The 21,362-nt window shown below is 36.0% G+C and overlaps 3 protein-coding genes across 9 annotated transcripts; all 3 read right to left on the bottom strand.

Moving 5' to 3' along the window:
• Positions 1–1,483: 1,483 nt before the first annotated feature.
• On the bottom strand, positions 1,484–1,894 carry LOC306882247 (transcription factor atoh7-like; the record flags this gene model as incomplete). The annotated part of the gene is made up of 1 exon (XM_079436753.1): positions 1,484–1,894. One exon carries the CDS (start codon positions 1,892–1,894, stop codon positions 1,484–1,486), a length of 411 nt encoding a protein of 136 aa, XP_079292879.1.
• Positions 1,895–8,789: 6,895 nt separating this feature from the next.
• Positions 8,790–19,195, bottom strand: LOC306882248 (RING finger protein 122-like). 5 transcript variants are annotated; one of them, XM_079436757.1, is made up of 7 exons: positions 19,006–19,195; positions 14,055–14,243; positions 11,109–11,258; positions 10,710–10,752; positions 10,542–10,583; positions 10,021–10,103; positions 8,796–9,623 (listed from the first exon to the last, which is right to left on the bottom strand). In XM_079436757.1, the coding sequence occupies exons 3-7, from the start codon at positions 11,216–11,218 to the stop codon at positions 9,503–9,505; spliced, it is 399 nt and encodes a 132-aa protein (XP_079292883.1). In that variant the 5' UTR covers positions 11,219–11,258; positions 14,055–14,243; positions 19,006–19,195; the 3' UTR covers positions 8,796–9,502. The 5 variants fall into 5 exon arrangements, with proteins under 5 accessions (XP_079292880.1, XP_079292883.1, XP_079292882.1 ...); XM_079436756.1 differs by having other exon boundaries at positions 13,417–14,243; positions 19,006–19,173; XM_079436755.1 differs by lacking the exon at positions 19,006–19,195 and adding an exon at positions 13,417–13,955 and having other exon boundaries at positions 14,055–14,392.
• Positions 17,063–19,195, bottom strand: LOC306882245 (calcium homeostasis modulator protein 2-like). Of its 3 annotated transcripts, none has more exons than XR_013785228.1 (3): positions 18,118–19,195; positions 17,350–17,999; positions 17,063–17,211 (listed from the first exon to the last, which is right to left on the bottom strand). XR_013785228.1 is itself a non-coding variant. In XM_079436749.1 (2 exons), the coding sequence occupies exons 1-2, from the start codon at positions 18,661–18,663 to the stop codon at positions 17,616–17,618; spliced, it is 930 nt and encodes a 309-aa protein (XP_079292875.1). In that variant the 5' UTR covers positions 18,664–19,195; the 3' UTR covers positions 17,064–17,615. The 3 variants fall into 3 exon arrangements, 1 of the variants encoding a protein (XP_079292875.1); XR_013785229.1 differs by having other exon boundaries at positions 17,063–17,176; XM_079436749.1 differs by having other exon boundaries at positions 17,064–17,999.
• Positions 19,196–21,362: the final 2,167 nt, after the last annotated feature.

Genomic DNA, 21,362 nt, shown 5'->3' with positions numbered 1-21,362 from the left:
TAAAACACATCTCTTCCGCCTTTATTTGACCCTCTAACTCTAGCACTCTCTATTCTAATTCTATTCTTTACTTGCACTCTATTCATTTACTAACTGCTTAACAGTGCTATAAAACACTAAACACTAACGTCACACTAGCTTCTCTATTCTTTTTATACTTTTTGTATTCTATTTGTTTTCTTTTTATTTATTATACAATTAACAAAAAGCAAAAAAGGGCCCTCCAACACTTAGCTTGCTCTATTCTTTTCCAATTCTATCTGCTTTCTTTTTATTTATTATATAATTAAAAAAAACAACAACCTTGCTACATGTACTGTGTTAGGCTAACTGAGACTAGTCATAGCACTTGAATATCATTGCTCTTTTGTTGGTTTTGATTGCTTCCATTGTCCTCATTTGTAAGTCGCTTTGGATAAAAGCATCTGCTAAATGACTGAATGGAATGGAATGAAATGGAAATGGCAAAAACAGATCATTCCGTTTTTATTAATTTTCATAAATCATGTTTTTAATTGTGTTATCATGTTTTACTGTGTTAATTAGCTGTATTTTTTTTGTTATTAATCAAATCAAAACAACCCAACTGCAGTTTGATTGATATTAAATGAAAAGCAGGACAAAAAAAACATGATTTTTGAACATTTTTAAAAACTGAGTTATGTTTTTGCAATCCTTTGCAAACTCTTCCTCTAAATATATACTCTAAGATTAAAAGATTAAAAGTAATATTAAAGTAACACTTTTCTCCCTATATTTACTCTTCGAAGGTGTTTTATTTTTATATCTATGTTATATATATGTTTATTATTATAATTATTTAAAATTAATTTATAAATTAATATTTAATATGTAAAATATTTGAAAGAAATGTTTAAAATGAAGTAAAAATTAAACTGACCCAAAAGTGTTTGTTTATTTTTGTACTGATAAACAAATACATGTTTAAGCAAAGGATAAACTACAGCTCAAAACATTTCACCTACTGTACAAAACATTGTGTAGTTGTTGTTAATTATTATTATTATCGTTAGCCTGCCTTTTTCCTTTTTTAATACCAAATAACAGTGAAAATAATGGAACAACAATTTAGGATGCCATATTGGCAAAATAAGATCAGTGTATTTTTGAATGATTTCAGCTTTGTCTGAACACACTATACAAAAAAATTTGATACAAAGCAATGGAAAATTCAAACATCTGACTTAAAGATGAATTTACAAATGTGATTTTATCGAGTCATCATTTACAACATGTCTGATGAAAGATTTTCTACAATTGCACAGAAAATCATGTCCATTTTTTGCAACAATTAAAGCAACTCTACTCCTAGAATGAGTCAGGCTCTAATAAAGCTAATCATTTGATTTCCAGAACCAAAAACCAAAATATTACACAGTAATACAAATATATTTACTGACTGCTGTATCTATCTTAAAAAAGATACAATTGAACGCACCATTGCTTATCAGTCAGTGAGAGCTTAGAGGCTTTCATAGTGATAGGAGAAGGAGGAGTGCATACAGTCATTTTCCTCAGGGGAGTTATAGCGCATAAAGCAAGAATAGATCTCTGGCTGTAGGCCATCAAACTGTAGATTCAGCCAGTCTTTCTGAGGAGCTGCGTGTCTGCTGGCATCAGTCAGGATTTGGTTGAGAGCCATAATGTAGCTCAGGGCCATCTGCAGTGTCTCATATTTGGAGAGTTTCTTGTCCTGACCCCACTGAGGAACCACTTTGCGGAGGTGGTCGAATGCGGTGTTCAGGCCCTGCATCCTCTTCCTTTCTCGAGCGTTGGCTGCCATCCTCCGCCGCATGGCACTCTCAAACTTCTCTGGGTCTCTAGAGTCCGACTCTGACCCAGAATCTGCACAGCTCGGGCTGCGGGGCTTCATGACTCCTGGGCCAAAGTTTCTCAAAGGCCAACGGTGGTCTTGTAAACGGAGCCTCTGAGGTGGAAAATTTCCTCTTGTTGTCCGTGTAGTGAAGTAAATCCAGATAGTGCTTCTGCTCTGCCTTAAGGATGACTGATGCTTATATAGAGTTTTAACAGGTGGCAGCAGGTGGAGCCCCACCCTTATTGCTTCATCCAAACATCCATTATTATTAATGAAACACACATATCCAACAGCAGGACTAGAGCACTCAAACTAGCTCCCCAGCCCAACCCCCATTAACTCAAACTTTAATGACATTCCAATTAACTTTGGCTGGTCTATCACGGAAACCATGCGTTAAAGACATAGATAACTTACCATCTGGCCAGGGCCACTGCATCAACCAGGGGTGGATAACATTGACCATTACCTAATTAAAAGTGCATGTATCTTTAAGCAAACATGACATCTTTGTATTTCTTAGATGAGAAAATTGTTTGCAAGTAATTGCCTTTATGGAATCAATTTGATTTTGCCATTAGATTCTAGCTCTCAAAATGTGCATTTATTTATTTTTTTGTCTTATGAAGACTTTAACATTTTAATATAATCATTAATATTAATAATGTAATATTCTTTCTATAAATATATTATATACTGTATGCTAGTTGTATTAAAGTGATGTTGAAATATTACAATGATTATATTTTAATTATAGATAGATAAATAGATAGATATATAGACAGACAGACAGATAGATTTTTATTACATATTAAACTGATATATTATTATATTTCATACTATAATTAATAATGCATGTTAGACATTAAATGCTTATATTTATAGTAATATTACAATTACATTTATGCATTTAGCAAATGCATAATATTATATTTGGCAAATTGAATATTTATGTTAAAATAAAAAAATGAAAACAAATTGAATATTTAAGTTAATTTAATAAAACATTCTTATATTATATATAAACTTGTGAAAATTAAGTTTGTATGTTTAGTAGATTGGATTTTAAACTACTGAAGTAAACTAATGACGATACCATATGAAAAACATTTCTAGGACAATAAATAATTGATTTAAGTGTCTCAATGGGACTGAGACAGTCAGAAGTCTTCCACAAGCTGTCTATCTCAATCTGTTCCATGTTAATCATATAAAATGGGTAGATTCAGTCACGGTTGCACCCAAAAGCCTGTTGAGCAATAAACTCATCATAATTACTACCTTTAATAGTTCAGTTTTTTCTTAATTAATATTAAAGACATATTTAATGTTTTTAGATTAATATATTAATTAAAAATGGCAAATCTGTCTTTGACACTGACTGAATTAAAATATAATATTAATTCTACACATTATATTACTTAAATACATTAAGTAAAATATTTTATAAAAATACAGTATTTCTCTTTGAATATTTTCCTACAAGCATAAAGTAGCATTCTATGCTAATGTGCTCTAAATACATATGTCAGTACATCAGTTTTGTGTACAAAAGATCTTGTACATAATTCATGTCCCAGCTGAGTGTGGTTCAAGCCATATAAGCTCATGCTGTCAGGTCATTTTGCATTGGACAAGTAATTTTGCTGTTCAGTTGGGCATATAAATCCAATCCACTGGTTTGATTTCATTGATTGCAGATTGGCATAGCTGGCCAGCTGCTGCTTGTCTTGTTTAAAGGGCTTGGTCCAGACATGTAGAACAGCCTTGTTTTTCACTCATTCACATGATGGGCTTGTCTGGAGACGGAGGCTGTCCTATGCAAGACGACCATATGTTACTAGCTAGTCCTGTAACTTTGAGACAGTGTTGAGCAGATTAAAGATTTACTCAGTCTTGAAGAGAAGAAAGTGAGAAGGTCTATTATCAGTTTAACAGCTTAAGCCAGGATTTAGTAAATCTGATTTTCATTTAAAGCGTGAAGCAGTTACCATTGATTGAAAATGTTCCTAAAAATCGAATGTGTAATCCTCCAAACACAAGGAAAAGTGACAATCTATTGCGATGATTAAAGTCCTACTTAATAGCCAAACCACAGGCCTAAAATACAGAACGAGTCTGCATCAATACTGCTGATGAAAACTAATATTATTAATTTTATCAGTATGTTCTTCCAAAATTCATCTGTATGGCGTTATGACCTCTGAGCTACGAGTTTACACTGTTGTGTTAATTTAATAAACTATCAAACAAACAACCACTGACAAGAAGACAATGCTAAGCTAAGGTACACTTCTATATGGAGAACAGTTTGAGGTTTGCAGACATCAAACAGACATTTAAAGATTTTTGATCAAATTTATAGAAAAATCATATTGACCAATGAGGTCATACAGAAAAGTGAGGCATATTGTGTAAACAGTGACCCCCACAGAAGATGAGAATTTAACCCCCACCCCACCAACACCATCAAAATAGGGCATCTGGTGAGATGAGGCTAGTCACTGTAATTAGGTCAAGCAAGGTGCTTGTAATTTCATGCCTATTTGAACCTTTTTTTCCCTTCTAGTTATGTTTAATCTTAACTGGCCAATGAAGCAACATCTTATTGTAGCCTGTCAGTTAGACAAACTAATCAATTTATATTAAATTATTATTATTTATGGAAACATATGTACATGTTGTTTTCTTTTTGCTTGAAGTATTGTTTATTTATTTGATGCAATGTACATACTAACAGATTTAAATAATCTGAAATGTTTCAGATTTCATAAAATGCAAAAAAAGGCAAAAGAAAAGGTTACTTTAGCAGCACTGTTTAATCATAACAGTGTTACAGAGTTTTTGTTGCTTTTACTTTGTTTAACATTCAGATATCGCTTTTTTTTTTTTTTTTTACTCTGGGAAAATTAAAGATTTGCACTGCATAATAATAACTGGAAAACACATAGAGAGAAACAACAACAACATATTTTTACATAACTTTTGTCATTAAACAAAATGAACATTTAATTAATAATTTATCATTAATATAATAATCATACAAGCAAGCTGTAGTTGTGCTTGGTTACAAAAAAGGCCAAGTCTGGCTTACATTAGGCACTTCTGGCTTGATTCTGGCTCTGTTTTTTTTTACAGCCTGGTTTAAAACAGCATTTGGCTGTGCTCTGGCTGGAGTTTGGCCAACCAAAAGAACTAAAAGCAAATTGTATCTATTTGGCTGAGCCGTGGCTGGATTTTGCTCCGCCAGAAAAAAAAAAATATTCGGCTGAGATCTGGGGCCTGTTCCATAAAACAAGATTAGGGTACAAGCCAGGCTTCTTTTGGTTAGTCAGGCTTATTGTTGGTGGATTCGGTTCCACAAATCAAACTTAAAACAGTTAAAACTAACTGTCAGGCTAAGTCTTAGTTCATGCTTAACCAGAATACCATTAGTACGCACCTGCTGGTAATTTCATGCCATTTTATTCCACTATTAATAAAATAAATAAATGAAATGTACTTTACTAATAAATGTAAGAAATTATAAGGTACAAAAACACTAAGAAATATAAAGAAGTTACGTGTTTAGTTGGTGAGTTTGGTTGATGAGTTTGGTAATGAATGAATTAAAAGTGTATAAATAGGGAGCTGAACTCATTTCCAAACTTAACCATGGCGTGTCCTTTCATTGATGAGGTGGTGGATGAGAGAGCTATTATCGTGCGAAGGGCATTTCAAAGAGAGCAAACTTTCAGGGACAGGTCAGACCCATTGGCTTTTCATGACAGCTACCTGTATGAGCGGTATAGGTTCTCAAGGGATGGGATTGCGTATATTTGTAGATTACTGAGCCCACACATTGCAAATAACACATGCCGCAATACAGCGCTCACAGTCCTGCAGACGGTGTGCATTGCACTTTGCTTTTTTGCCAGTGGAACATTTTTGTACACAGTTGGAGATGCAGAGAATATCAGCAAAGCATCGGTTTGCCACTCTGTACGAACTGTGTACCTTTCTTTAAAAAGACTCCTCAATGTGTTCATCACATTCCCTGGCCACAGAGCAATTCGTACCATTAAACATGCCTTTTATGGAATAGCTGGTAAATTCAAATAACTGTATAAAATGTGGAAACATTTATTGACTGTTGATGTTACACAGGACACATTTTAAACCAAACAAATAATTTTCCTAGGTTTCGCAAAAGTTATCGGTGCACTGGACTACACCCATGTGCGTATTAAGTGTCTGTCTGGTCCAGATGAAGCAGACTTTGGAAATAGGAAATCAGTACATAGCATCAAAGTACAGGTACGATCCCACTGAGATGATATTGAAGGCTATACTGTAGCACTGATTGTTCTGTACTAAGCTGGGCACCAGTGTTCGGTTCATTGCAATTAAATATAGTTACAATACTCGTGTTTTATATTCCTTATATAATTACAGTGTAGTGACCTACATGTTTATTATTTTTTTAGATGATCTGTGATGCAGATTGCATCATGACAAATGTAGAGGCCAAATGGCCAGGCTCTGTGCATGACTCCAGAATCGTTCGAGCCTCATCTGTCTACCAGCAACTGGTATACAATACAGTATCACATGGAACCTGTGACTACCTCAGGCATCCTCGAACATACAGACACTGTCTCCTCATCCTCCTCAACTGTGGATGGGCCTTCACCCTGTAACCACTAATTAAACTCAGTTAAACTCATTATTTTACATGACTGTTTTAAAAGCTGTCATACTCACAGGCAGCATGATGTCTAGTGGATCCATCAAGCACACAGTGCTCAAGCTCACTATGAAACCAAACATGATAGAATAAAATATTTTTTACCAAAAAGCATCATTAGCACAAGTACCTCTACATGACATTACTGCTATGATCTACTTAGGCTTACAATGCCTATGGAAGGAAGGAATAATGATAATAATAAAACACATACACACACACTTTTATATAGTCACTCCTTATACTAGGTGGTATAATTTCAGATGAAAACAAAGAAAAGTGCACTTTTAGATAAACAAGGCAACATATATGCACTTGTCTTGTGGAGGTAGAAAAAACAAAGTTATTTAAGACTCGCGGGACTGCTTGTAATAAAGAGTTAAATGTAAAAGGCACGAGCCGACTGTTTCTGTCAGTTTTAATTTAAGATATTTGTGATAGCCTAACGCACTTTCATGTTTGTAATCATATCATTACTTGAGTGACAAGTAGATTGTTTTGTGGTTATTGTTAAAGTTATTTTTTTGAATTTTTTTTGGATGATATTCTCATTTTTGTTCAGAAGATTGGTTCCTTCTAAAAATAAACCCAAATACTTCATTTTCTGTCAGATTTTTTCATTCTTTCCATGTATTTCTACAGGTCTTATTTATTTGATACATGTTTTAGCAATTTGATGACTGTTTTCTGACTGAATATATTGTCAGACATGATTCTGACCTCCAGGTGGCGCAGTTACTCTTTTCAGCGTTTGTGAATGCATTTTCGCTGCTTTTAATTGTAAAACGTCGTAAGCAAATGAAAACAAAAAGAGTAATGTACGCCCAAGAAAACACTCAAGTGCACCATCTGTTACTGAAGGCAATTTGTTTTCATTTGCTTTAATTCATTTTACTACATAAACAAGATCTAATTTAATCATTTAGTGAAGTGCATTCCTTCATTTCCTCCTTGATGAGATAAAACTTCCCTCTTAAGTATTTATGCAGAGAGGAGAGGAGAAGGTTCTATTTTGAATATCCACATGCAGTCAGAGGGGCTCACAGCGTTCAGTGTTCAGTTTGAGCACCAGAAAGGGTTTCACAGCTGTATGAGTCACTGGTAACATGCGGGTAGCTTACTGATCTAGCTAGTGTAAGTAGGCCTACATGCTAATGTGTGTTTACAGTCCATAAAGCAAAGCCAGTAATTATGCATATAAAATGCTTATATCTTGACATAGCTGTGAAGCTAGTCTTGTAAAAAAAAAATATCCCTTTTAGTGGCCATTTTCAGAAGCAATATTTTTATCCTGGCAAAATGTCAGATATGGGTTAGCAAGAAAGTCTGTACAGCTCAGAAATACCCCCCTCCCCCCCATCCCCCTTTTTTTCTTTGTATTTTAAAGAACAATAACATGCTTGTCCATCCCTGTGTTCCTCAGCTGCAGTTCTTGTAAGTTCATGGGTGAGAAAGATTATGAAAGCTCATCAGTGTAGCTTTTAGAATAACAAGACTTTCATCACTGTGTTTTGTAGACTATTGGACTAGGAATAAACACATCAAATATGAAATTCAGAGCAATTCAAACAAGATAATTAAGTTATCCACAAGTCATGACTTCCTTTTTGTTGCTTTGAATTGCGTCATGGGGAATGTTCTAAGAATGGGATTTAAATGGAAATGTACACCGTAAAATGCTGAATCAACCTGATGACTTTAGGTTACACCAACAGGTCATTTCTAGGGTTAGAAAGGTATCTTTTATGTAGTACTGTTCCCTCTGAATATGAACAGATTTGTTTTTTATGTTTTTGAAAGAAATCTCATTTAGGCTCCCCAAAGCATTACTTGTTTGATCAAAGATGCAGTAAAAACAGTAATACTGTGAAATTCATAATAAGTTTTCTATATTAATATATTTTAAAAAGCAATTTATCCTTGTTTTGACAACTGAATTTTCAGCAGCCATAACTCCAGTCTTCAGTGTCACACATTCCTTCAGAAATCATTCTAATATGCTTATTTGCGTAATCTTATTTGCATTTTTTGTTGGTTTTTTTTGTTTGTTTTTTTCTCGGGACTTTTTGATGAATAGTGTTTGTGTGTGCAATATACATATACGTTATATACATAGACCTTAAAATGAGTCATTCGCAATTTATTCCTTGGTGTTCTAAAGTAAAGAAGTTATCTATATATGGAAATTAAAATTATTTTACGGAGTGAATGAACACAAAAACTGGTTCCATCACAGAAACTTTACATTTTATTGAGAGCAATGTACAGTACAAAACATCCATCTTAACTCAAATTAGGCCACATTTCATCCAATCTGTCTCTGAGGCTTCTGAATTACAGCGTGAGTTCTCATCAGGACCATGAGCTCCCTTTAGCACTCATAACACCTCCGTGACTCTAAACAAACACATTTATGAGTGTCAAACGTCAAAATATTGGCAAGAGTAAAATCCGATAAGCTCACTGAAGTCCTTCAGGTCAGGACTCAGGCCACTGAGCTGCTCCTCACTTTGGATTCTGTAACTGGGCCTTCCTAAACATGACTCCTTATGGTACTAATAGTGACCACAGTCTCTCTTAGAGGAGGACTTCTGTAAATTCACACACATTGCACAGTGTGAACTCAGACCTCATGTTTTGTGCAACTGTCCTGGTCTGAATATTTGTCTGTTTAGAGTCCACAAGGCATCAATTTATCTTGCTGTAAGCTACATTATGACCAAGAATACGGCACATCAGTTCAGTTCCACTGGGAAAATCCCGCTTCCCTTCCCTCCCCCCTTCTATGTAGGAGAAATCTGGTGATTGGTGGACAGGGGCGGTTGTTGTGTATTTGGGATTTGTCCGTCCGCCTCCCCTAGTAGTGTGGTGTTTTTTTAAACGCTGTTCTTAGGTGTGTGAGAGCCTGCCTATCTCGGAGCAGCGACGTCCCTCTTCTGTCACACCTCCAGGGGGTTCTGGGGCCCCTCGGCCCCCTGCGGAGGATCTGGCTGGAGCCTGCAGATGGGCTTGTTGCACATGGGGCAGACGCTGCGAATTTCCAGCCACTTCACCAGACACCTGAATAGGAGACAAAGTGAAAAGAGGAGAGACGGGTTGGTTATGCATCAGCTATCTATAGACTCAAGTGCTTTATAGCCACGTCACAAGATGACAGGCTGAAACTGCAGGATGTTTTTGAATAACCAAAAGTCTGACAGGTGTTACTCAAGGCTTATACTCATATTTAAGTTGCAGTGCCTTGACAGCTTAATTTGTGGTTCTTGTTTTAGTGCCTCTAACAACAATCTGTGTGTCAGGAATCTACATGCTTAAATGTTTTTGAAGGAATGTGTTGTTTTAAATGTTCACATTGTAAAGCATCAATCAGTGTTTACAGCATCCTAATGTTTTATTTTCAGAATACAGAAACATTATGAGAAATGTTGGGTAATGTGACGATGGTAAAAGATCTTACTTTTTGTGAAATGCATGAGAACAGGGGCAAACCCCTAGTTCATCCCGGCTCCGAAACTCTTCCAGACAAACTGCACAGGTCTGCTGCAGAGTGAAAGAGAATGGATGAAAAAAACAAAGACAGCTACAGGCTGTCTAATTTTCTAACTTATTTATATTTTATTTAATTATTTATCTTTTCTAATTTAATCAATTGTAGTAGTTCCATACATTGGTAAAACAATAATGTAGATAGATGGCTAAAAATTAAAATTCTTACTCGCTCTGTCATACCAAACCTTGCTGGAACAATAAATAAATTATGCAGCAGAATGTTCAAGCTGCTTTTTTTATATAAGGAATATGAGTTGATGGATAGTCCCAAAATCAGCTTGGATATTCAGCCTAAAATAGTTTTGTGTTCTACGGAATAAAGTAGCCTAAGTCATACAGGTTTGAAATGATACAAGGGTGAGTAAATGATAGAAATGTCAGAGTTTTACGTTTGGGTTAACTAAAGGTATTGTTTTGGCAGTTTCTTACTCCAAGAAGACTCAATTTTTTCCCTGGACCTTTTAGAATGACCTGTGAGAAGAAAATTAATATTGTTTATATTTAGTATATGCATGTGTGTGTGTGTATACAGTATATACATATATATACACAGTATATAACAAATATGTATATTAATAATATTTATAAATAAATTACCTCATTATATCCATATTGTTCTTGTGTGCCCTGTCGCCTCAATCTGTGAGATATAAAAATGTAGCATTATTTACATTAAAAATGATCTGTTTTCCTTCACATTCTTTCACTACAGCAGTTTGATGTACTGTACTTGCACTGTATTAATGCATTCAGCTTATTACATTTTTTCCCTGTTTTAAATTTCATTTTTATTTTTCTGTTTTTTGAAATGGACTTTAATTATATTTTTACTTTCTTTATTATGCCTATGGAAAGGACTATGAATTACCATTGTCTATTAAATAAAATGCTACATAAATACAGTTGCTATGTGATGCTTAATACAGCTATTTATCTTCATTTTGTGAAAATATCCACAACACTTTCAACTACTAATTGCTATATAGTTTAAGATACCTGAACAGGTAGCAACAGAAGATCATGCTCAACATGAAGATGAAGAGGCCTATCCCAAGTATGATGACATAGACATTGAGTGGAAGATGACCGGTGACGTCTGTGGTCATTTTGCAGAACTTGTCTGTTAATCTGCGTCACACAGGCATGCTGCAAGAGAACAAACAAAACCATGATTTTTGTCAACAATATTTGTTGGTGGGAGTCATGGGAGCTCAAGACTGCTACGGATTGATTTTTGCTCATGCTTTTTTTAATCAGTAAAATGAATACACAATTGAAATGGAATAAAAGCATAGACATTGTTTATGACTCATACATCATGAATCTGTTATGCGAGTGGGTTGCATATTTATTTAGACCCTTGAAAGACAACACACATCACTGTGATTCTCATGTGTACGCTTCTCAGTGGCCTCTGCATGCATATTGCATACTGTGAGCCTGCGGACTGTCCTCGTGTTTCTCAACTCCATGTAACACTGCTCTCGTTGTTGGACCTTGCTGAGCAGCATGAACTTTTCACTGTAATACATCTTTTAAAACTGAAAAACAAGAGATGTCACAGTGGTGTCGGATGATGTGTTCAACAGATAAGTGCAATAGCTTATGTTTTAAAGTTTATTATTTACTGTACAGTTTATTATAGATTGCACCTGGGTTCTGTCCCTCATAAAAGTTATGAGGGTAAAAATTCTTATAATGTATATAACAAATGAAAAAAATAATAATAATTATAATGTATATAATAAAAACTTATAATATCTAAAAACAGTATGTCAATACATTTTATGATGTTATTTTTAAATCACAGCAAAATACAGCTGTTAATGTGCACAAAGAAAACTCAACTGAATTTTCATGCAGTGTATTGATGTAACCATACTATATCTTTGTTGTGATGGAAACAAACTGTCATCTTGTGTTTATTTACTTAATCAAGTCTTGTAGAAGTCCTCCAAAAGTCCTTGTTAAGTGTATCATGTTGACTTTCGGGTTCGGGCTATTTTATCACACACTGAAGAATTTCTAGAGCAGTGAACATTATTTAGACAACAATGGTTTAACCTATATCCTAAGTCATCTTTGGATCCAAAACAAATCAGTTGCCTCTATAATATGGTAGAAAGAGTATTGCTCTGGGCTCTCTGACAAAATATAAATGTTTTCTGTAGCATGTCAGTCAGTATTTTCAAACTGCCATAGACCCAAACACTTAGCATAAAGAATAGACATCCACACTTCATTGCATTGTGCTTGCTGATTGAGACAAAAGCAGACAAGAAATGCTCCATTGTGCTGAAGTGCAATGACAGTAGAAAAAGAATACTGTTGTGCTTGGCTACAGAAAAAAAATAATTAAAAAAAATAATAATTATACACACACACACATGCACACAACAGTAGAAAAAGAATGCTGTTGTTATATACATGCTATATATATGTTCTTCAGTATGCTTTAATAAATGAAACCTGTATTTATTTAGTGCAATAAACATGTTTTGAAAGTGAAGTTAAAAGACACTAAAATCTAGCTATATCAATCAACTACAACTGAAAACAGAAATGTTGCTTTAGGGCTAGTAGTTCCTAATGGGTTGACAATGTACTACATAAACAGGTTAACAATGATTTAAACATTATTTAGTGTTATAAACATTGTGTTTCGGAATTTCAAGCATTTTAAATGCATGTAATGGATTTTATATCTTACTATTCAACCATTAAACCATTAATTTTCTTACTGTATAAAGATCTGCATTTTCAAAAGAAAGAGCAAGAGAGCGTTTGGCAACAAGAGTGAAGCCTGGCCAAGTCTGTGCAGAAAGACAAACACTAGTGGTGCACCCTTTCTGCCATAAAGCCACCATCTGGTCTTTCTGTGAGGGTTTGAGGGGGAGGCAAGAAATGTGAAGGCCTCACAAACCCAGACAGGAAGCACCATTTGGGGGGAAAACAATAATAACTGACCTCAGGGTCGAACGCTGCCAAACAACCAGACAATATTCTGTCTCACACAATAGATACAGACACATAGTGTGTCTTTCTAGGCTGCACACACGTTCAGATCTTGGAAGAGAGTGTGCCAATCAGGAGAAAGGTAAAAAAGCTTGGGTTTTCAGGTGAAGGAGGGGGTGGAAGTAATATAAGAAGGATTTTAGTTAAACATTGATAGAAAGCCAGTGGGAGGGTCAGGGGCTCTGTGAATAACACATGGTTATGGAGCTGTCCAGATTATGCAGCCACTAGAAATGAAGGGAAGAGGAGGAGGAGGTGGTGGAGGAGGAGGGGGTTATGATTTACTCACCGTTACACCACTGGATAGGTGCTAGATTGCTCCGCTATACCAAACGATCCAGTAACTTGTGTCCAAGGGGACAGTGTTGAAACCAGGCTAAAGGAGTGGGCCGATCCCCTCACTCAAAACCAGATGAATAATACTAGTTTTACACTCTCAAAACTCCTACCACAAAAACACGGTTTAGAATCTTCAGCGCCTCTGGTTAACACATTATGATCACCCACCAGCTTCTCACTGGCGCATGGAGGAAGGCAGGGCGATTTTGTTTTCTTTGTGTTGAAACATTTACAAAGCCAAGTCAGTCATTGTTGAAACCTGTGCCAACACGGGGACAAATATCAACACCTACTTCTTGGTATTTAAAAGGTTTTGTTCAACCACAGGCAAGTTAAAAGAACACCATGCGCTCTTTGTTTCCAGCATCATGATCCAAAATCAAGCGGCAGCACAGAATATGAAAGATTTGCAATGTGTCTTTGACATCGACAATGGATCACCATCTACGTCAAGTTGTTGTCACTGGCTTTTTTCAGTTTTTTCCCTCTCTGTAGAGTCACGATAACAAAACAGTGAGAGAGACAATGTACATTACAGAGAGTCACAGATTTCTTTGTCTATCTTCAAAACATTGTCACAAGGCTCACCCCTTCTTGCCGTCAGCCACTTTCCTCTAGTCTTCTCACTCAAGATTATCACCTTCACGTCACAATCAAGTGTTTTCCCCGGTAACAAAGGAAAATGAAGAGCGGTGGCACACAGCGGTCAGAGCGAGAGCTTGTGAATGCAGCCCATTCAAAGCTGTCTTCCTCACGCCATCTGGTCTGGCTTCTCTGCTACAGAGACACAAAGGATAAAATTAATTTTCCAGACAAAGTGATGAGATTCCTGTGTTTCCTGTCGCCTTTTCCAGTAGCCCTGCCTCCACGTAATGGTGCCGATGACTTTTCTCCTGCTCAGTTTGTAAACAGATCTCTGCTCATGTGATTCGCTGTCTGGATTACAGCTCTCCTTTCACCCGCCGCCTCCTCGCTCTCCCCCTCTCCCTTTCTATCCTGTGCTCTCTCTCTTCATCCTACTTCTCTCCAGCTGAAGGCTAATTAGGAGGTGACAGTGGCCAGGCGAGCAGACAGGCAGGCCGAGTCAAACTCTCCCTGATGAGTCTGTGTAAGACAAGGCTGGGAGGGGAATGAGGGTTGATTCACTTTGCTTGACTGGCAGTCACCAAAACAGCAAGAGACTACAGAGGGCAAACAGTGAGAGTGTGAAGCAAGAGGAAAAAATAGAATAGAATAGAATAGAATCAAAGGATACTCTGAGAGTAACCCTACCGTATAGCAAAACATTAAAAAAGAACATGTGACAAAAGCAGTGACGCCAGTAATTTCGTCACTGCAAAAATAAATAAACAAATAAACAAAACACAGCTAATTACACAGTTTTAGTCAACAGATTTAGTGAGTGTTTTTAACTCATGTACAAATAGGAAATATGCAATTGGTGATTTATGTTGCACAATATCAGAGTGTTATGTAAAAGGTGCTTTTGCTAAATCTCCATGAAGATGTCAAGTTAAGCTCAATCGATAGAATGTGTGGCATAATGTTGGCTAACAAAAACGTTTGGCCTTGTTGTCTTTAATTTAAAGAAAAGTGTTAAAAGTGTTGAGGCACTTTTACCTTTTTTCACAATTAAAGTGAAATGGGGCACATTTTTGGATGATTTTAAAGAAATGGGAAGCTTGTAATTTTATGAAACAACTTAAATTATTATTAATTTAAAGAATTAACTGAATTCTTAGAAATTCTTTGGTTTTGAGTATTATTTGTGCTTAAAGGTGTTTAGAATATTTTTGTTTATGACAATGCATTGTCATGCCAACAAAGCTGCAAAATTTGATACAACGTTACACAGAATAGCAATAAGCAATTTTCCAAAAATCATGTTTACATATTGTTTAAACCTTGTGGTTAACAAACTTGAACTAAATTCAGCCAGGAATATTTCTTAAACATATGAAAATAAGATATTTTTTTTCTTCTCTTCTCTGAGCAAATTATGCAGTCATGTGAGCTTTTTGATGCACATTAAACAATTTAATTGGTAAATTTGCTTCTAATGCACTGCTTGAGTTAACTGGGCCCATTTTCAGTTATCATGAAAGGACTACACTTCCCCTCATCAACAACACCACTAAACAAAGATCAGTATTTTCCCTGTACACCAAATCAATTACCATGTGATCACCTCTCATGGCTTCTGTTAAACTGGCAATTATATTTAAACAGTGCTCTATTGATCCTCTCTTTTCCTACCCTCTGACAACCAGGTACCCTCACAAATCACTGCATGCTTGGCAATCATCTCTGCCTGGATGAACGCCCATCATTTGAAGCTGAAATTATCAAAAACCAAGCTGTTGTTCCTTCAAGCCAAGAAACACCCTTGCCAAGACCTTGTCATTTCAATAGACAACTCGACCATCTCACCCACACAGAAAGCCAAGAACCTTGGTGTCACACTAGACAATGAGCTGTCAACTGCAACCTCCATACTAACAACAGCCATATCGTGCAGATTCCTCCTGCAAAACATTTGCCAGGCTGTGGTATAGGCCCCAATCTGCTATCGTCTCAGCTACTGCAATGACTCCTGGCCAACCTCCCAGTGTGTGCAATCAAACCTCTGCAGCTCATGCAGAATGCTGCAGCCCAGCTGATATTCAACCTTCCCAAGTACTCCCATGTCACATCTATCCTGCGCCCCCTCCATGGCTTCCTATCCCTGCTCAAATCAAGTTCAAAACACCGTTCTAGCTTTCAAGGCAGTCAAAGTTCCTGTACCCTCCCACAGTTTTAGTAAACAGTTATTAATATAAAGATTTTTTTTCCACTACAAAGAATAATGTGCAATGAAAAGTTAATGGTTTTGGTAAAAAAATTTTTATTAAACTTTATTTGGAGTACCACTTGTGCACAATGCACATTTTTATTATTGAGCCTAAAATGTGTTTTAATGTCAATCCTGATGAGGATTGTATGATATTTGAATAATATCGACCTTTAAATGCAAGATATTTAAAGTTTACCTGAAGTATACTTGCAATAGTTCCACTTTATCACAATCAAAATACTTCAGTGTATCTTCAGTTGGACTTCAGCACTACTTCCGCACAATTAAAGTGCATTAAGTACAAAATTAGATGTTCCCAATTAGCACACTTTAAGTATAACAGTTTAGTATGCCAAAAGGGTATTTTTATTAAGTATATAAATATGTAAATGTATTTGTAGTATATTTAGCATGAAATAAACATTTCAATTTTAGTATATTTTTTCACTAGGGAGCACTTGTTTGTATTTGTACAGGAAGCATTTCTTTAATTGTAGATAGCATTACAAATGCGTGCTTGCCATCTGTTCATCACAATGGTTTCATATGTGATGAAGCTATTGCACTTCTGTAGGTCATTCTGCATAAGAGCATCTGCCAACTCTCTTAAATGGCATAAATGACATGTCAATAGTAGTTAATAATGTCATCTGAAAAGTTTTTTTTTTCATCTTTATGGAAAAGAATACTTTGTATTGTGTTTTGTTATAGCAAACACTGTATGTTTTAGTGGGCATTACTATTAATTCATTAGACACTAATTTGTCAGATGCACTTTATTGCTTAGCAAAGTATAACAAGAGGTCATCTCAACCTGAGAGTACATCGTGTCTCTTAAAACAGATGCTAGACAGCTCATTGTGCGAGATGGTCCTCACTGCAGAACACAAGATCCAGAGGGTGTGGTTGGATCTAGATCCAACTCCTCCCACCTTACATATACCTAAACCTACTGGTCTCCACCCCCTAATCCCTAAACCTACCATCTCCACCCCCTAGATGTGGATCCAACCCCACCCCCTGGATTTTTGTTCTGCAGTGAGGGGGTACTGCATTGTGCGTTATCAAAATATGACAATTTAAGCTGCCAGTCGCCTCTGTACTAAGCTAAACCAGATCATATTATCCTTAAAAAAGGAAGAAACTGATCACTCTGAATTACAGCCTTCAGTGACAAATATCAACATAATACTCAAGCGTGTTTACCATGCAAGAACAAAAACAACAAAAGCAATAAAAAACAAACAATAAATGAAAAATTCTGAATGCATAAAATGGATATTTAAAAGAGAACACACTAAATGTTTTTCATTAACCTAACAGTTGTTCTCTTTTGTATACATGTCCCATTTGTTTAAGCGGCTGTACACCGGAGTGTCCTCAATCTCTCTGTACATGTAAACCCCTGTGACACGGTTCCACTCCATTCTGGGAATGATGCTCTTGATTCCCTTGCAGTCTTCTAGAAGATGCTTCTCCTGATCTTCCAAGGCCACAAAGCCAAAGAAGTTCTTGACACATTCAGCAGCATGGTATTTAGAATGTACTTCAGCTGTACGCTGGAACAGAGCTTGTTCGTTGGAACGATACTGGGTCCAATACGCCTCCTGCTGATAGCCAAGAGTAGAGCAGCAGTGTTTCATACAGAGGAGCAGAAAGACAGAGAGGGAGATGATTCCCACCAGCAACCAGCCCAATAACTAGATAAAGAAAAAAAAGAAGAGGTTATACATTTCATACATTTGAGTAAATGCACTAAAATTAGAAGTGTATTTTTAATTAACGACTATAACAAGACTATATTACAGTAGTAAATACCTGGGATTCATACTTTAGCTGGCGTTCAATCACTCTTGAGAAGTTCATAAATGGAGCAGGTACATCCTTACACGGAAACCGGGCCATGATCTCTGGAGTCTTTGTAGTAGGAGGGAAATTATCCAAAGAAGAGGGGTCTACAAACTCACTTAAAGCGCAGACATACGCCTCTCCTCTCAGGAGGGAAATAACTGACCAAGTGATGGGGGCAACGAATGCTCTCCCCAAAATGGAGCCCAACAAAGCAAAAGCAGCAGAAAGTGATAATTTCCGACATTTTCTGGTGCGGCACTCTGACACAACATCCCAGGTATTTCGATTAAGCATCACCCCAATGACAAAGAAAGCCAGAGCTGGTACACCAATGGCTGTCAGGCCATACAGGTAATTCTTCTTTGGTGAACAGGGACAGTTAAATGCAAAAATATTGTATGCTGTCTGACTGGCTACTGTCCCTAAACCTATAAGGCCATTGAAGATCATTACATCTTTACTCTTGAAGAAGAGCGCAACAAATTTGAAGTTTTCTGAGATGAGTGCAGCCATCTTGTCCTGATTTTCTCAATGTGAATTAATGCAGATTAAACTAAGTCTCTGTAAAGTAAACCTAAAACACTGACAAAGACAGAAGAGCGAAGAGTCCTCCTTTGTTATCTGACACCATCATACAGAAAAGCAGAAACAGACTCTAAAAACTAGAGAAACATAGATACATAAAAAATACATGTGCACAAATAAGAAGATTATGAGATAAACATTCAATTCAAAAACATTCAATTCAAAGACAACGCAGAAAAACTCTCTGAACAAAGACCATTTGTGCAAGTCTCAGCACGACACTGAGCCTGAATTAGAAACTGAAAACCATTTAGAAACGGAGAGACTTACATTCCATTGCAATGAGGTACAAATGGTCTCCCTGAACAGCCATAAAGTTTTACAAATATGTACAAACAAATGCAGGCAGCAACAGAAGTCCTTAAAACAAATGAGTTTTCTGTAGATAGCTCATGTTGTGTTGAAGTAGTGAGGTCTTTCCTTCGCTCTGTCCGTTGTGTCATCAGCAGGAACTACATCTGGTTCCAGCCCCAGTGGAAAGTGTGAGCATATAACTAAAACAAGCTGGGCAACGTCATAACTCAGATCATTTCCCCTCATAAAGCAAAGCATGTCTTGTAAATTAATTCCCCCTGTAATTATTGCATGTTGGAAGAAAAAAAAAAGTGATAAAACAAAAATTAAAACAAGGTATTATTACTGATAGTATACTGGCAACAAATATATGTTAATACAAAATGGCTCTTCAAAATGCCCTAGGCTGAAACTTTTTTCTGGTCCTTAAGTGTTATGACAATTGAAAATAGATTTTAAAATAATATCAAATATAATTTACTCCAAATGTGGGTCAAAATATTAGGGAGCCCCTAAAGGGATGTGGTGAAAAAAATACAGGATGGGAGGAATGTTGCACCCTGTGTCGAATTGTGCCTTGTTTGTAAACGAATCCACGATAAAATGAAGTGAACAAAAGACAGAGTTCTTACTGACGTGGTCTGAAACTTCTATAAAAATACATTTCTTCCACTCTTTCCTAATGTTGGGATCAGAAGGAAGGCAATGCAAAGACTGTGTTTTTACACAACTTGGCACTGTACAGCATCCTGTTGTCTTCAGTGATGTAGAAGCAGGCGTTGATCATCTTCCGCGAAGGCCATGTTTAGCCACACTATTATGTCATAAAGAGGCACATTCCACAACCTGTCGTTTTGACAGATTAGTTTCAATATAAGCTTTTTTAGACTAACAAGAAAATGTTGAGTTCTGAAACATACAGGATGTTTATAGTATATAATCTCTTTAATTTAAAACGATCAAGGGAATTTTGATTTCTCAGTTCATGAGCCCTTTAAGCCATGTTAAGCATTTTCTGTAGGCTATATAATGGGTTAACATAAAAGTTTTGTAAAATATTTTTTCTCCTATCCTCAAAATGCTACAGTAAAAACACCTTCATTGGTTATGTATATAATTAGAATTCCTCTTAGGATTTAATGTACAGTAGTTACTTTTTCTCATTGAATCAAATGGATTTTATTTATAAATGTATTTATTTTGATGTTCAGGCCAAAACAGGATTGCACAATGACAAAACCATAACATTAATATTAAAAATGACCAAAAATCATTTAAACTACAATTTTAATGCCACACTAAGTGTCTGAAATTAAATGAACCATTAATTCATTACAAACATAAATCTTGCTGTGTGAGCTGGTAACGTCAAAATTTTCATTAAAAAATATTATATTTTTTATAATATTTTATCGAACAATTCTTCAGTGATACCTTTCAGGAAGCATCATTTTCTGCACATCATGGCAGATAATTTTCTGCATACTATTCAGTACAAAAAGCATACGTAACACTTAATTTAGTTAATAAAACTGCACGCGCCTTGCAAAAGAACATGTTTTGGTTGAGCTTTACAACTTTACAAGTCAGATGAGCCTCTGTGGAAGAAATGCAACCAAAACACAGGCACAAGAAATAACCAGTCTACACTAAATGGGTCGCAAATTGAGAAATCTGACAGCTGAATGTTGTTGATTTAGCTATCCAATAGTCAGAGATGGGCACAAATACATCAAAATGTATTTAAAATAAAAATACAAAATACTTTGTGGAAAAATGTATTTTAATACAAATACAAAATGCTGTTTGGGAAAATGTATTAAATACAAATACAGTATTTTGTATTTTGAAAATACAGAAAATACATTTGAAATTGGCTATCCAGTGAAGTAACACTATTAAGGCCTGTTTACACCAAGAACGATAATTATAAAGATAACTATATTAGTGTATTCTAGTCACTAAATGCTCAAGCTCTTTAAAGCAGAAATGATTCCGATTGGCTGTCAATGTTTTTATCATTCATAATTTTTTGTGCTGTTATGGTTTTAGTTGTGGTGTGCTGTCTTCTTAGATTTAGGATGTACTCACACTAGGGGATCTGATCCGTGCTTGAGCACGACTGACCCCCGAAGTCCAGTTCATTTCACAAGTGTGACTGCTCTGTACCGTGTCCAGTGCAGTTCATTTAACCATGCCGTGGCCTGCTTGAAGAGGTGGCTCAGGTGCGATTCGCATGCAGTGTGATCACTTACAGTTCATTTACTATTTTATTATGACATAATGATAAAAAAAAAATCTTTATAACTGCTTGGATATCACACTTTTCAATT

This window comes from Barbus barbus (assembly GCF_936440315.1).
Source record: "Barbus barbus genome assembly, chromosome: 16".
NCBI classification, from domain to species: Eukaryota; Metazoa; Chordata; class Actinopteri; order Cypriniformes; family Cyprinidae; genus Barbus; species Barbus barbus.
This window is presented reverse-complemented; position numbering and strand designations above follow the sequence as displayed.

Excerpts from the sequence above, each read along its gene's own strand:
- LOC306882248 (XM_079436757.1), bottom strand. The coding sequence starts at position 11,218 with ATGACCACAGACGTCACCGGTCATCTTCCACTCAATGTCTATGTCATC. Across the intron at positions 10,753-11,108 it reads TTCTGTTGCTACCTGTTCAG|ATTGAGGCGACAGGGCACAC; the intron begins GTATCTTAAACT and ends TATATCTCACAG. Across the intron at positions 10,584-10,709 it reads AACAATATGGATATAATGAG|GTCATTCTAAAAGGTCCAGG; the intron begins GTAATTTATTTA and ends TTCTTCTCACAG.
- LOC306882245 (XM_079436749.1), bottom strand. The coding sequence starts at position 18,663 with ATGGCTGCACTCATCTCAGAAAACTTCAAATTTGTTGCGCTCTTCTTC. Across the intron at positions 18,000-18,117 it reads AGCTAAAGTATGAATCCCAG|TTATTGGGCTGGTTGCTGGT; the intron begins GTATTTACTACT and ends TTCTTTATCTAG.